Here is a 15,894-nt window from a genome sequence, read left to right as displayed (position 1 = left end):
TTTAGGTCCCAAGAGAGAACAAAAGGCATACTTGTTATCAAAAAAAAAAAAAAAAAAAAAGGCATACTTGAATCTTGATGCAAGTTAAATTGGATAGAAAGTGATAAACGTTTATCACTTTCTGTGATATATAATATGGAGATTAGTAGGATTACCCACGTTAGATTCACTTGATTTTGAGATCTAAAAAGGTTGTCCTTTCCTCCATACCAAGTTAATACCATTTTGGTTTCAAAATTATAAGCTTTAAAAAAATATAATTAAAAAACGAATTAAAATGCGGTGAGCGTGGATCGAACACGCGACCTTCAGATCTTCAGTCTGACGCTCTCCCAACTGAGCTATCCCCGCATCTTGTTGATATGTGTTTAAATATTTATAATTTATTCAATAACATAGGATAAAACACCTTAATTTCTTTGTATGAAATTATTAATGGGCCTCTGATCTATATCCTCGCAATCAGATCCAGATGATAAGATTAGTCAATTGGGCCAAATCCCATTAAACCCAATCTTCTTAACCTCTTCTAAACTCAAGCTTATGTTAATTTTTTTTTTTTTAATTTTTTTTTTTAAGCCCAATCTTCTTGACATAAGTTGAGTTTAGAAGGGATCCGGATCCTCTCCATTTCCCTTTGAAATGGAGAGGCTGCAGTTCACGGTGAGGATTTTTTTAAAAATGATCAACGCTAAAAAACGTGCCACATCATTTAAAATGTTAAAACACACTTAACTCAGGTTCAACACTTAAACTAGAGGGTTTTTTTAACTCAACCGGACAAATTGTACTGGAAAAAAAAAAAAAAACCTTCTAGGAGGGAAAAGTGAAACAGAGGTTATCCGTGCAAGTTCTTCCGGAAAACAAAAAAGACGTTTTAGGAGGGAAAAGTGAGACAGAGGTTGCACGTTCAAAGCTTCACAAATTTTAACCTAAAAAAAAAAAAAAAAAGCTTCATAGAAGTTTCAAAGAACAAGTTCAGCTTCAGAGCATCTCTGTTTCTATCTTGCCAAAACAGAGGTATATCCGTAAACTTGTTTATGCTTATCTTATTTGATGTTTGATCATTTTTCTGCATTTATATTTTTGTCTTGGTGAGTTTATATTGTTGTTTTGGTGGCTGGATGCAAGTTAGAGTCTATCTGAAATTTATTTTTAATTTTTTGAGATAAAGATTGAATCTTTATAATGGCTAGATGATTCTTGGAGTCCATCTCATTTTTCTGCATTTATATTGTTGTCGTGATGAGTTTATATTGTTGTTTTGATGGCTAGATGCAAGTTAGAGTCTTCCTTAAAAATTTCATATAATTAAATAAGATTGAACATTGAAATTTCTGTTTAGACCCCAATGTGAATTAATGAGAAAAATTATCAAATTATATTGGTGAAGTGATCCACTCAGACAATTAATTTTTCACTATAGTTAAGCAATTAACAAATCAATAAGTAATATAAAAAGCACAATTAAGCATGACATAACATTTGGTGACGAAATGGAAAATCAAAGAAGAATATCTTTAATGGAGAAACCACTTCGGAAAGTAGATTAGGAAAGTATATTTTTATGACCTCACTCAAGCAAGAGACATGCAAAATCTCGGACCTTTAATGTTCCACTTAAGCAAGTTTACCATCTTGCTTGAGCACACCTCACATCGCACTTAATCGATCTCGCTTCGCTCAAGCAAACCTCTTTAGTAATCATTTCTTTGAGTAGCTCTAAATATAAACTAAAAAACTAACTAGATTTTCAAACAGATAAAATTACATCAATAAATTTGAATTTATTACCATAAAATGTTATGGAATTGATCAACACTAAAATCCTTACACACATGATCCTAATTCATAGTGTAATCAATAAGTTTAGTAGCACAATTTACAAAAAAATATATATATTTCATAGCTGTTAATATAGTCTATTATAATCGGTTCATAAGAAAATAGTATCAATGATGAGTTTATGTGAAATTAAAAAATGATTACTTGTATGCTTAATGTGGATTATGGACATATATAGAGAGGTGATCAAAAGGATACTGTTGTGGTGTTGATCACAAGGTTTAGATATTTAAATTAATAAATTTCTCTCTTTTGGAGAGAAAAAAAATTCTCATAATAAATAAGTTCTTTAATCATAATAAGAAGATTCCTTTATAATGATTCTTGATGGCATATTATGGATGCAAGATTTTAAAGAACATGTTTATTACTGTCATGTTTAAATTGATTGGCCTTTGAGTGAGCCGAGTTGAAATCATGCTTGGTCATCTTGACCCAATTCAAATTAGGTTGATTCTAATATAATGTATGCAAACCGAGTAGATGACATAAGAATTTTTATGTTTAGTAACAAAGATATATAACATCTCTCTCATATGAGGTACATCCTCATTACTATGTTGATCATTCATTACATCCTCATTTTTTTTTACATCATCTCTGTTTTAAAAACAAATGATAGGTGAAAGTTATAATAAATTTATGATCAATTTTTGGGATAATGATGGGAATACATGTTCCTTCTAATGTGCCCATGGAATCTACCCCATTTAAAGGGATGGAGTTTGAAGCGGATGAGATTGCATATGATTTTTATAATGAATATGGCAGAAAGGCTGGTTTTAGTATTAAAAAAGAGTATGTAAATAAATGTAAAAAGACTGGAGTGGTTACTTCAAGGAGATTTGTGTGCACGAAGGCGGGAGTTCGAGGCAAAGACAAGAGAGATCAGAATGTAAAGAATCCACGAGCAGAAACAAGATGTGTTTGTGAAGCACGTTTGGTTATTATACTTAATCGAGATAGTAAAAAATATGTGGTGAGTGAATTTATTGTTGAGCATAACCACTATCTCCACCTCCCATCAACTGTGCACATGATGTTATCACAACGGAAAGTGGCTGCAACTCATGCTATTGAAATTGATTTGGCACATGAATTAGGATTAAAATTAAAGCAATCTTATGAGCTTCTTAGTAAGCAAGTTGGTGGATATGATAATCTTGGTTTTACCAAGCAAGATCATAAAAACTACTTACATACTAAGCGACAGAGAGACATGGAGCATGGGGCAGCTGCTAGCTTGAGAAGATATTTTAGTCGTCAACTTAAGGAAAATCCTTCATATTATTTCGCTACTCAATTGGACTATGAAGAGTTGATTATTAATATCTTTTGGGCCGAAGCAAGAATGATCATTGACTATAGCCACTTTGGTGATGTAATAATGTTTAATACAACGTATAGTACAAATAGAGATGCAAGGCCACTTGGAGTATTTTTGGGTCTCAATCACCATAGAGAAACTGTTATATTTGGAGGTGCACTTTTATATGGTGAAACGATTGAATCTTTCGTATGGTTATTTGAGACCTTCTTAGAAGCAATGTCTGAAAAGAAGCCAATCACTATTTTCACAGATCAAGATGCAACAATGTTAGCTGCAATAAAAGTAGTCATGCCTAAGACATATCATGCATTGTATAATTGGCATATGTGGCAGAATGCTGAGAAACACTAAGGTCATTTACTAAAAAATGAGCCTCAATTTAACGCTGATTTCTTAGCATGTATCTATGAGTATGATACTGAAGATGAGTTTCTTACAACTTGGAATGAAATGCTAGATAAGTACGATGTTCGTGAAAATAAATGGCTAATTGATCTATTTAAATTGAAGGGAAAATGGGCCCAAGCATATGTTAAGAGAACTTTCACTGCAGGAATGAAGACAACCCAACTTAGTGAGAGTTTAAATGCTGACTTGAAGGATTTTTTGTGTACTGATCTTAATATAGTAGAGTTTTTCACTCATTTTGAAACAGTTGTCAATCAAAAGCGGGATAAGGAGTTAGAAGTAGAATACAACTCTAGACAGAAATTTCCAAGATTGAAGCTCAAAAGCTCTCCTATGCTTAACCAAGTAGCAATAGTGTACACGCCTAAGTTGTTTGATTTATTTCAAACAGAAGTTGAAGAGGTAATGGCACTTTCCATCCTAGAATGCAATGTGAGTCAAACACATAGTTATGTGGTTGGAGTTTTCAATCAAAATGGAAAATATGAGGTCATGTGGAATCCATTAGATGAGACTCTATCTTGTAGTTGCAAAAAGTTTGATTCATTTGGTATTTTATGTAGGCATCGTTTGAAAGTTCTTGATGTATTGGATATCAAGTTGATTCCTAATAGATATATCATGAAGAGGTGGAGAAGAGATGCAAAAGATGGAAGCGGAAAAAATTGCACAACACATAACATTAATCCGGATACTCGACTGGAATATGTAGATCGGTATCGAGATTTATGTCCAAAATATATTCAATTGGTGAATAAGGCATGTGAAACTAAAGAAGGCCATAATATTCTAAGCTTAGCAATTGTAGATTTGAAAAAAAAAAAAAAAAAAAAAAAAAAAAAAGAGAACTTTGTGACCTTAGGAATTGCAAAGCTAATGTAGAAGAAAACATCATTAGGCCTTCCACCAATTTTGTAGACAAAGAAGATCAATTATGTACTTTGATTACGATTATACCAAAAGGGATAAAGAAAAGGGAGATTTACCATAATAAAAAGCGTAGGACGAAATCATTAATAGAAAAGATGCCGAAACCAAAGAAAGGCACACCAAAGAAGCAAACAAAGAAAAGAAAAGTGCTGGAGGTAATCTTCTAAATTATCCTTATTTTCACCATTCTATTTTATGTTTACACATTAATATAGTATACTATTATTGTTGCTAAACTAGTACAATTTTTACAGGAAATATATGCACATGACATCATGGCATAAAAGAAAACTGAGGATACCTCTTTTGGAAATATTACTAGTTTTACACAATTTTTAATGATAAAGATATTTACAATTATATATTTTACTTTGATATTAATAATAGTTTAAATGCATGATTTGATAATTTTAATGCTAAGCTTGTGATATGTGTAATGTGTAATTGGTTTTTTTGTAGTCAGCTTCTATAAGTTCTGCATTACATCAGGGAGGCTCATCAGCAAGTGTTGCATTAGCATCACATTTAGAGAGTATATCAAGTGTTGTAGACTCCAACGACAAAATTAATGGTGCAGGAGGTCTCTTGACTCAAGAAAGTGTTGCAAGTAGAGGTCCCTTGACTCAAGGAAGTGTTACAAGTGGATGGAATGGGATGGTTCATAAAGTCAAGCCATTTTTCTAATTTAGGATCATGTTTTATAATCTATGACACATGTTGAGATTAAGTGCTCTTGTTTTGTAATTTTCCTAGTTTAGGACTGGAGTTTTGATGGTCCAAAACTTAGTCACATTTGGTCACATTCAAATGTTCAAACTTAGTCACATTCGTGACCAAATGTTCTAGTTTTGTAATTTTCTTACTTTAAGATTGAAGTTATGATGATTCATAAATTTCCTTTTGTTACCAACTGACAGTGATTTACATGTCTGATGTATCTCTGCATGGTGTTAATTTCTGCATAATTATTTGTTGCTGGAGAAATTTTTATGTTTTTCTGCATAATTACTGTTTTTGCAGATTGTAATTTCTGCATAATTACTGTTTGTGTTTCTGCATAATTACTGTTTCTGCATAATTATTGTTTGTAATTTTTGCATAATTACTGTTTTTGCATAATTACTATTTGTGTTTCTGCAAAATTACTGTTTGTGGTTTTTGCATAATTGCTGTTTGTGTTTCTGCATAATTACTATTTGTGTTTTCTGCACTGTTTGTGTTTTCTGCATCGTTTGTGTTTTCTGCCTAGTTGTTGTTTTCTGCACTGTTTGTGTTTTTTGCACCGTCTGTGTTTTCTGCATAATTGTTTTTTGTTTTTGCACTGTTTGTGTTTTCTGCCTAGTTGTTGTTTTCTACACTGTTTGTGTTTTCTGCATCGTTTGTGTTTTCTGCATAATTTTTTTCTGCACTGTTTGCATTTTCTACCTAGTTGTTGTTTTCTGCACTGTTTGTGTTTTCTACACCGTTTGTGTTTTCTGCATAATTGTTTTTTTTCTACACTGTTTTTGTTTTCTGCATAATTGTTTTTTTTGCACTGTTTGTGTTTTCTACCCCGTTTGTGTTTTCTGCATAGTTGCCATCTTGCTTTATTGCAATCTAGTTGCCATAAGTGAATATAATGTATAGTGCAATCTATTTTGCAATAAAACACTATTTAAATTTTTTCTAAGGCAGGTACACTGCAAAGCAGTTTAAGGACAAAGTGCAAATCACTTGGTTTAAGGCCAAAATGCAAGCACACATATGCAAAGCAGTTAATCACTTTCTTTTACATTGCTCACCTAATTTGTGTACTTGGGTTGCACCCTTATGAGTTACTAGGCATTACAATCAAAATTCAATCCAATAGAGTAGACAATAAGAGAATTTAATTAAAAAAATAAACAAATTTTATTAAAATGTACACTTTGATCACATAACAAGAATTCCATTGAAATAAACATTTTGATTATAATAACATGAAACTTCTACAATTGGTGTGCTTATTGCTTAACTATACATTCCACCTCTTGCTTCTTGATTAGTGGTGGGTACTTATAGTGAGGCCATAAGAAAGTTGAAGTGCATGTCACAGGGGAGAACTTGAGTTTACCAGCCAACCCAAACATGTATTTTCCTTTGGCTTTGGACTTGAATACTACTTTTGAAGACTCTAGGCCATTATGTGCAGGGCATGGTGCAACTGATGCACTGTGAAGCTGTGCATAGCACTCTTCATTCAGTTTTTCATCTTTTACAATCTTACGATGAACAGACACTTTGAACTTTCCTTCTTCATCGAGTTTCCCTACCCCTCTTGTCTTGAAGTGTCCATTTTCTGGCTTGCAATCAATTGTTACTCGAAGCCCTGCACCATGATACACAAAATTATTGTTACTTGTTTTTCAATATTGTTTGTATATGGCATCATTAATCATATGCAAGAAAAAAGAACAATGCACCCATCACTTTGTCCATATTGTCCCTAATTTTTACCCTAAACAGAATATGGGACCAAGATTAGCAAATAGTAGCATTTCAAGTCAAAGCATGCCAACATTGCACTTTTACAAGGCAAACTTGACATTGACATTTAAAAGAACAATGCACCCATCACGAGTAGAATAAAAAAGAAACAATGCATCAACCATGAACAATGCATCAAACACAGGAAATAGAAAGGCAGTAATATTTTTGGTTGCCTAGTGCCTTTAAATAAAAAGAAATAAAAGAAAGAGAGAGGAAGGAAATAGATGGGACAAAGAAAAATGGAATGACTAAACAAACTTGATAATTCTATCCTTGACAATCTTTTGTCTTTGTTATTATGCTATGATGTGTTCAATTTTTGTTCATCATTGCTGTTTTATTTTATAGGCCTGATAAGATGCTTGACACTCTGTTGTTTCTTCTAATAGTGTACTGCATTTCTTGGAGGGGAGATCTTTATTGCCAAAGGCACTTGCAAAAAGGGTCTCAACTTTGTGCAGATCTTAATTTGATTTTTTACTTTATTTTTTTTTATATATCTATCTGGCTGTCAAGTATCAGCATTAATATATCTCCCAATTTACAGTGTCCATGAGATTTGGTTGAGTTGATAAACACAAAGAAGTTGACTTATGAAAATTCATCCAAATCTAGTGCTAGTACCTTAAAAGAAGGGTCTTGAGAATAGTAATTTGGATAGGTTTCAATTACAGGGGATTAGGCAAAGGACTAAAACTTACTGCCATTTTGAAATTCTGTTAGTCGCCTAAAACTTATTGTTGGTTGAAACCTCTAAAAGCTAAAACTTTTTTTTTTAAAGTGCAAGAATCATATGCATAGTGCATTAAATATTTCAATGTGAAGAGTATAGCTGTATTTAAGATTAGTCACTACATGGCTTTCTATAAATTCCAAATTGTAGAAGCCATTATATTTATCTACAATCATTGTAGAGGTCACCATAGCAGAAGCTTGCTGTAAAAAGCAAGGTGGCCCAAAAGCACAAAGGAATAATCTACATTAGGAAACCACTCTTTTGGCTCCCAATATGTTTGAGGGTAGAGTTCCTTGGTAAAAAATTAAGAGCATATAAGCATTTGAAAGTAACTCCAGATGAGGTCTAAAACACAACAAATGCAACTCACTTGCAAGATTCAAAACTGTCTCTTAAGCAACTCAATCATAGCCCTTCCCTAGACAGTTAAGACAACGTTGTACCCTGTCATGAGAAACCATCAAAACAACACATAAGCATTGCATAATAGGGAAACTCAAAAAGTAAACTCTTCCTCAAAACACGGTTTATCAAATAAATTGAGCTTTCATGCTCAAATATCATGAAGAGTTTCAAAAGGCAGATTAGAACTTCTAATTGCTTCAAATTAGCATTCCAAAAAACAAACACAAAAATTCTGTAAATTCAACTCATGCAAAATGTACTTCTTTCCATAACCCTTTGTTAGGATACTTCAAAAACCGTTAAAAATGCAACTAAAAACCAGTCAAAAAAACTACCTAAATATGTTCAATGCATTTTTCCTACAGTTCAACTTATAAAAGAGCAGAAAGGAAATTGTTTTCTCAGCAACCAAACAAAGCACAAAAGAAAAATTGTAGACCAAGCACTTGAAATAGAGCTCCAACAAATAAATAAATAATAATAAATAATCAGAGAGCAACCTGTTTCCTTCGCAAGTGGGGCAAAGGCAAGGATTGATAGCTATAGGGTCATACATAGGCGACCACTCTATGGTGGCATTTCCATTGCACAGTTTGCATTTGTAAAACCCTTTTCCTCTGCAAACCCCACAAGGCAACACCACCTTTCTCTGCATAAAAAACCCACCAAGAAAATCAAACTCAGAAGCAAAAAGACTAGCAAAAGAGAAAAAGAGAAAAAAAAAAGTTTAGGAGCTAGAGATGGTTTGGCTTTTGAGTTTTACCCGTTTCGCTTTGTTGGTGAAACGAATCGTTTTTATAGTGGCGATGGAAGCGAGGTTGAGAGTTATTAGTCCACCGGTGATGACAGCAGCTACGGTGGCCAGCGGGCAAATTGGCTTTGGTATCATTTTTGTGTATGCGAATTTTTTCAAAGGTAATTTTTCAAACAGTTGGAGTGCATGAAGGTGATTAGGCAGGAAACCCAATTGGTTGGTGAGAGAAAAGAATAGCACGATGGCTGGTGGCACCAACGACGGTGAGGACCGTGGGATGGAGAGAGAAAATCCTTGGAGATGAGAGTTTGAACTTTGAAATTTCAAATTGGCTAGTGAGAGAGAGAGTTTGAACTTCGAAATTTGAGAGAGAGAGTTTGAACGGTTAGTGAGAGAAAAGGGGTCCGGCTAGTAACCTTGGTTTAACCAGAGTTGAATTTGTTGAGTTAAGTGTGTTTTAACATTTTAAATGACATGGCACGTTTTTTAGCGTTGATCATTTAAAAAAAAAAAAATCCTCACCGTGAACTGGAGCCTCTCCATTTCAAAGGGAAATGGAGAGGATCCGGATCCGTTTAGAAGAAGTCAACCCTAAAATGAGAGCAACATTAAAAATGAATGCTGTGTTACTCTTACTCCTCAACCGTTAAAATTAGAACCTTTACACATTCAATCCAAGCTTATTACAAGCTTAAAGTAAGACTCTTCTACAACATTGCACGAATTATCTTGGACATACATGCTAATATGACAGGTTATTACTAATAAGTAAAAAAAAAATTCCTATTAAAAAAATAATAATAATATTAGTGGTAATTCATATAAGAACCAATAAAAATTTACCAACTCTAACCATATGAAACTTATTACGCGCATAGCACTGCTTCCTATTAATATTATTTTAGTGTTGATTTGGTCCGTTAGTTTGACCAAAAAAAGCTGAATGATTAACGGAAAAAAAACCTCAATCTTTATATCTGATTCCACCAAAAACGCTGAATTATTACCCAAAAAAAAACTCAACCTTAAACCGAACCTACCTAAAAACATTTCCAATCACAAAATAGAAAGAAGAAGTCGGATCAATAGCTAGCAGATACTGAGCTGAGAATGGAGGAAGAAAGCCATGGTTCCAACTATGGTGAAACCGAAACAAGCTCAAGTGCAAGTACTTCAGACAGCATCCTTAATTCCTCCGACCATTCCACTCATGCTTCCAGACCTGCAGAGAGAATCACCATTTATGAAGAGAAAGAAGATAAAGGTGAAGATAGTGACTGTTACGTTGTATGCTGTAAGCGCCTCAAACATGCACCACCAATCACACAAGATCGAATCAGCGCCTTGCCGAACTCGATCCTCCTCAACATCCTCTCTTCCTTGCCCACCAAAGACGCTATCAAAACTGGTGTTTTATCCAAAAGATGGTCCTACGTTTGGACCTCAGTTCCTTCTCTGAGTTTCAGCGATGATTACGAAAACACAGACCATTTTGCCACTGCTGTAGACAACACCTTGCTCCTACACAAGGCCCCCAAGCTCGCAAAGTTTTATCTTCGATTCAATTACAAGCCAGACCTGAAGCCTCGACTCGATCTTTGGGTTCGTTTAGCCACAAATGCCATGGTGGAACAGCTCAGTTTACGTTTGACATATGCCCATGTTTTCAATTTTGAGACCTACCTATTGCCTCAGCATCTCTACACCAATCAGTTTGTTTCTGAATTGGATTTTAGTTTCTGCAATATTAAGCCTATTGGGGTGGTACATTTGAGTTCACTCAAGCGCTTGTGTATTGGGTACACCGCGTTGTGTGGAGATGATATAAGGAAAGTGGTGATGGGTAGTCCTAGGCTTGAAAACTTGGAATTGAATAATTGTTGTAGGCTTAATCGGTTGGATATAGTGTCGGAAAGTCTGAAAAAATTGGTGATAAACAACCATTTTATGCTTACTGCAGCTGGGAAAATTGATGATCCTGTGTTTGAATTGGAAATTGTGGCTCCAAAGATTGAGTCATTGGAAATTCTGGGAACTTTTTGTATGAAGAAGTGTCGGATAAAGGATGTGTCGTCGTTAGTTAAGGCTAAGCTTGATTTCAGCATGGCAGTGCTTAAGGTTGAAGAGGAAAGTGCTTGTAATGAGTATCAAGAAGCTGTGAGAGAACTTCTTGAGAGTCTGCATCATGTGAAGGAACTTTTTGTTGGCAAATGGTGTCTCATGGTTTGTTTTTTCTTGATAGCCTAATTTTTTTGGTTCTTTGTGTGGTTTGTTGTATGCAATACTTCATGCTTCTATTGATTGCTATGTTGATTCCCATTTGCATAGACATGAATCTATCAATATTGTAGCTTTTTATTGTTGGGGACTGCATATGAAATAATGCATGGCATAAAGTGTTCTTTCGTTTGGCTAATCCCTTCATATAATAATGCACAGCATCTACTATTGATTGCTAATATTGATTTCCATCTACAGAGACATTATAATGTATCAAGATTTAAGCTTTTTATTGTTGGTGTTTGTGGAATAAACCGTTTACTTATAATTTTTTTTTTTAATTTTTTTATTGTTGGTACTCTCATTGTTTGGCTAATCCCTGCATATAGAACAATGCACAACATGATCTAGTGTTCTTTTTCACTTACTATAGTATACACACTTGAACTGAGGTTGATTTGTATATTTAGGATTATTTTTAACTTAAAGCTCACCTTTAGTCTCACAAATAACAATTTTTTAAGACTTCATAGGTACCAATAGTGCTTTTACACAACTTTTTTTAAAATAAAATTAAATACCCTCATTCAAACCTAGTCTTAGTGAGAAGTATTGTACAATTTGATTTTACTTTAAAGAATTATTCATTTACCCAATATATATATATATATATATGTATATATCTTTTACAAGTAGTTTACACATGCAACTAATGGGTTTAAACTTACGACCTCACCCTCCATCTAACACTTAAATTGAGAGGAGGTGTTAGTTGAGCTACAATTCATTGGCAAAAAAAGAAAAAGAAAAAAAGAAGGGATTATAATCATTTTATAGCCAATCACATATTAAAGACTTAACATTATTGGAAAAATCATATGATAAGAAGTCCATATCCAACCAAGTTATATTATTACCAAAAGGAAAAGTCATTTTGTGATTTATAAGAGTATTGGAAAAAGATGTTACAATATTGTGAGATGGGTGGTATTTCCTCTTTAGCATTTTGATTTTAATCCTTGTTGTAGTTAAGGATTAATTTAAGGACATAATATTATTGGTCCAATTTCATGAACTATTGAGTTATAGACACTTGCTTTTAGCAGCATGATAAGGTGGTATTTCCTCTTTAGCATTTTGATTTTAATCCTTGTTGTAGTTAAGGATTAATTTAAGGACATAATATTATTTGTCCAATTTCATGAACTATTGAGTTATAGACACTTGCTTTTAGCAGCATGATAAGGTGTGAGACACTTGTTTTTGTGCCAAATAATGATTTGTCATAATAATAAGCAACTTTACCAAGGTCTTGATTTTCCAGAAGGCTGGATCTTGTTAGCGAGTTCCCTAAGAATAAAAGATAAGGATTAATAAATGCTCAATTATGAGTAGTAATACATATTTTTTAAAGAATAAATACACTTGTTAAATTTTTTTTGGCTTATATGCACAAATTTATTATGATTATGTGTGTTTTTTTTTGGATATATATATGCACAATTTAAATTTATTTTTTTGAAAATGTACAAAAACTTTATTTAATGAAGCATTAAATGAACTTTATTAACCACTGTTTTTCATTGTCAACATATGGGATATATTCAAATTCATGTATATTAGTGTTTTGTAAAACATGTATTTCACCTAGGGCAAATGGGTGTGTTATTTGTTCTTAAATCCAGTTTACCTAATTGTGTTTTGCTTCTTGTTTTGATGGACCTAGGTTCTATCTCTAATGTCAGTGAAGCATGTGCCTTCTCCACTGTTAAAGTGTAAATATGTAACGGTGAAAACAAGCATGAAGAAATGGGACCTCCCTGGCATTGCAAGCCTGCTTCAAAGTTTGCCTTATGTGGAGACATTGGTTATAGACATATCACACCATAACTTAGGGTTTAAGGTATGTTTTTCTTGGACCAATTTCTTGAAGGTCAGATCAAAAGGAACTTAATTTGATGAAGAAGTACTCCTAATCATTATCTTTTCTTTAGATCAATGTGTCTAACTATTGATAGTGTCGAAATGATTCCCTTCAGGAACTTAGCCCCCTTTAATTTCTTGATGTAAAGAGTTAATTGTTGATTATGGACTTTCTTGAAGTGGACCTTTTGTGAACCATTTATTCAAAACCTTCTTCTCATTTACAACAATTATAGCAATGGTAGATTTTTGAAAATCGATTTTTCTGAATAAGAGAGGTCATTTATTGCCAAAGTTTGAAAAAAAGTCATTCAATGCAAAAGTTATCATCCATAATTCCTAGCCTACGCATGCAATAAGAAGTCAATTTCACTTTAATTTTATTTATTTATTTTTTAGTGTCAAAAGGATATTATGTGAGTTTTTTGTTTTTGGGACTGGGCTATTCTAAGTACTAACTGTCCATTGGGTTTTATTATTATTTTTAGTTTACGTTATTTAGTTTGGGCTTCATAGCAAAAGTCCATGATCCACAATAAATAGGTATTAGTGTTTCAGTCGTACACATGGGTGTAATGCTTTCTATATAAGAAGAAGAATAAGTTTTTTGAATTTCAGAAGCTATGAAGCTTTGTTTGAAGTTTGTGTGACACAACATTCCCCCCTCCCCCCCCCCCTCCCAAAAAAAAAAAAAAAAAAAAAAAAGCCTCAACTACCCCCTAAAGAGGCAAAATAGTGAAAATACTGTTCATGAGTTAGTGTTTCCCCTTTGTTGTATCTTCAAATTTTTCTATTTCTTTTCCCTATTAGAAACACTATAATCATTACTATTTCTTAGAAATAACTATTCCTAATTGAGGAATAGTTGTTTATCCAAAAAAAAAATTTGAGGAATAACCATTCCTTCTAAAAAGACTATAATAATTGTTACTTAGTAGATGTAATAATTTATAAAATTATTATATTTCCAAATATTAACACTTTCCACGTACACATAATAATTATAAAATTTAAAATATATATAAAAAAACTTTTTTAACCTCTTCCCAAATTTAAATTATATTATATTATAGGAAATATATTTATATAAGTAAGATATTTAATAAATATAGATCTTGAATTTTATTCCAACGTCACATTCAAACATATAAATAAGTTTAGTTGTTTCATTACAACATCTTTTTTTTCAATAATAAAGATTATCATTTTTATCGTACTCTCCATTCAATGTACCAAACGTATCATAAATCCTTAACACCCATGTTGTTCAAAGCTAACTCAAGAATTCCACATCTGATTTTTCTTTGTTTCCTCATCGTAGGTCAACTCTATAACAACGTGACAAAATATCATAATCTAAAATTGAACTTCAAAATGGGCTAATGCACATTCATTCTGCAGATTCTAGAAAGACACTACCTCAGTTATTACAACTATGATGACGTGAGCCATTGGAAATCAAAGGAGATTTATTTCAAGTTTTTGTTGTTGTGCCTCAAGACTGTCAAGATTTTTGGTTTCGGAGAAAACTTGGTCAACATAAAGGAAGTATTTGTTTTAGTGGTACAATTTCTACTTAAGAATGCAAATGTGATGGAGAAGATGATTATCAGTAAACCTCGGGTTATGCAAAATCAGAGGTGTATGCTACATGCATTTCTACAAGTGGCTCAAAAGTTGCTAAGTTTCCCCAGATCATCTCCTCATGCGGTGATTATGTTCCCATATCAATAAAACCATTTTAAGTTATTCCATTCTCTTTAACTACCAAATTCTCATAAATACAAAGTAGTTATGAGAGTAGAGGTTTAAAGCACTAAAATCTTGGAAATTATTGTATACTCCCAGAGTACCATAAATGTGTATTCCCTCTTCTCACATAAATGATGGGTCTCACTAATTAAATTCATGATGGGACCCACCATTCATGTGAGAGGAGGGAGTACGCATTTATGATACTCCGAGAATACCTAATAATTTTCCCTAAAATCTTGCTATGAATTTGCTTCAGCTTCCATTATCATGTACTTATGTTTTCTTAGTGTTATTAAGCTTGCCTTTAGATATATTCATGTCCAGTGGCTGTGATTATGTTGCTTATCAAATTTTTGATTTGATTCTAATCACTTTGAAATTTTGAATCTTTAATGACATATGTAGTCATTCTCAATATCCTATAGTTCTTTTGTTTTTTGCTTTTTGTTTTTTGTTTTTTTGTTTTTTTAAAATTTATTTATTACCAACTGTTTATAAATTGATATGACAATGCATGAGAATAAACACAAACCCAAATCCCTGGAGTTTTTAGTGTTGGAAGCATTCCTAGTTATCCCACAGGGGGAAATTCCTACCTTCAGAGTTCAGACTTCTGTTATGGATGCTAATTTCCGAGATTATATAGAGATTGTGTTCCAAAATTGGGAGGACACTGTGCAGTCATGAAACATTGATGGCCATTCCTTCTTTGTTGTGGGGTAAGCGTATATCTCTAATCTCTTTTAGTACTTATATACTTGCACTGCAAGTTTCAATTTGTATTTTTCAAAGTATGTTAACATGTTGGCAATCTGTTAGAAAATCAGGATGGATTGGAGGGCAGTGGACACCTGCAAGTAGAGCAGTCTACAATTTGAGCGACACCGTTGCCCGTTGCACTACTCAGGTATAAGAAGAGCTTGTCCTTTTGAAAATCTAGCTATCCATGTTATATAATTGATGGCATTGTAAAATTTCTAGATGCTGTTTCTAGTTTTGTTAATGTATTTGACATGGATGCAGGTGTATCCTAGGTGAACAGTACAAATAATATAAGAAGAGCTTGTCCTTTTAAAAAGG

General features: G+C 33.1%; 3 protein-coding genes and 1 non-coding gene across 4 annotated transcripts; 3 read left to right on the top strand and 1 right to left on the bottom strand.

The window, feature by feature from the left end:
• Positions 1–278: 278 nt before the first annotated feature.
• TRNAF-GAA lies at positions 279–351 on the bottom strand. The gene has a single exon. It is a non-coding gene; the product is annotated as a tRNA-Phe (tRNA).
• Positions 352–2,509: 2,158 nt separating this feature from the next.
• Positions 2,510–3,526, top strand: LOC115991090 (protein FAR1-RELATED SEQUENCE 5-like). The gene has a single exon (XM_031114836.1). It carries the CDS (start codon positions 2,510–2,512, stop codon positions 3,524–3,526), a length of 1,017 nt encoding a protein of 338 aa, XP_030970696.1.
• A 99-nt stretch (positions 3,527–3,625) lies between these two features.
• Positions 3,626–5,551, top strand: LOC115991089 (protein FAR-RED ELONGATED HYPOCOTYL 3-like). Its single transcript, XM_031114835.1, has 3 exons — positions 3,626–4,342; positions 4,973–5,170; positions 5,534–5,551. Exons 1-3 carry the CDS (start codon positions 3,626–3,628, stop codon positions 5,549–5,551), a joined length of 933 nt encoding a protein of 310 aa, XP_030970695.1.
• A 4,447-nt stretch (positions 5,552–9,998) lies between these two features.
• LOC115988635 (putative F-box protein At1g49610) lies at positions 9,999–14,870 on the top strand. Its single transcript, XM_031112216.1, has 3 exons — positions 9,999–11,139; positions 12,863–13,039; positions 14,461–14,870. Exons 1-3 carry the CDS (start codon positions 10,027–10,029, stop codon positions 14,791–14,793), a joined length of 1,623 nt encoding a protein of 540 aa, XP_030968076.1. The 5' UTR covers positions 9,999–10,026; the 3' UTR covers positions 14,794–14,870.
• Positions 14,871–15,894: the final 1,024 nt, after the last annotated feature.

Source organism: Quercus lobata, chromosome 5, assembly GCF_001633185.2.
Source record: "Quercus lobata isolate SW786 chromosome 5, ValleyOak3.0 Primary Assembly, whole genome shotgun sequence".
Lineage (NCBI taxonomy): Eukaryota > Viridiplantae > Streptophyta > Magnoliopsida > Fagales > Fagaceae > Quercus > Quercus lobata.
Note: the sequence above shows the minus strand (reverse complement) of the source record. Positions and strands in the feature narration are given on the sequence as shown.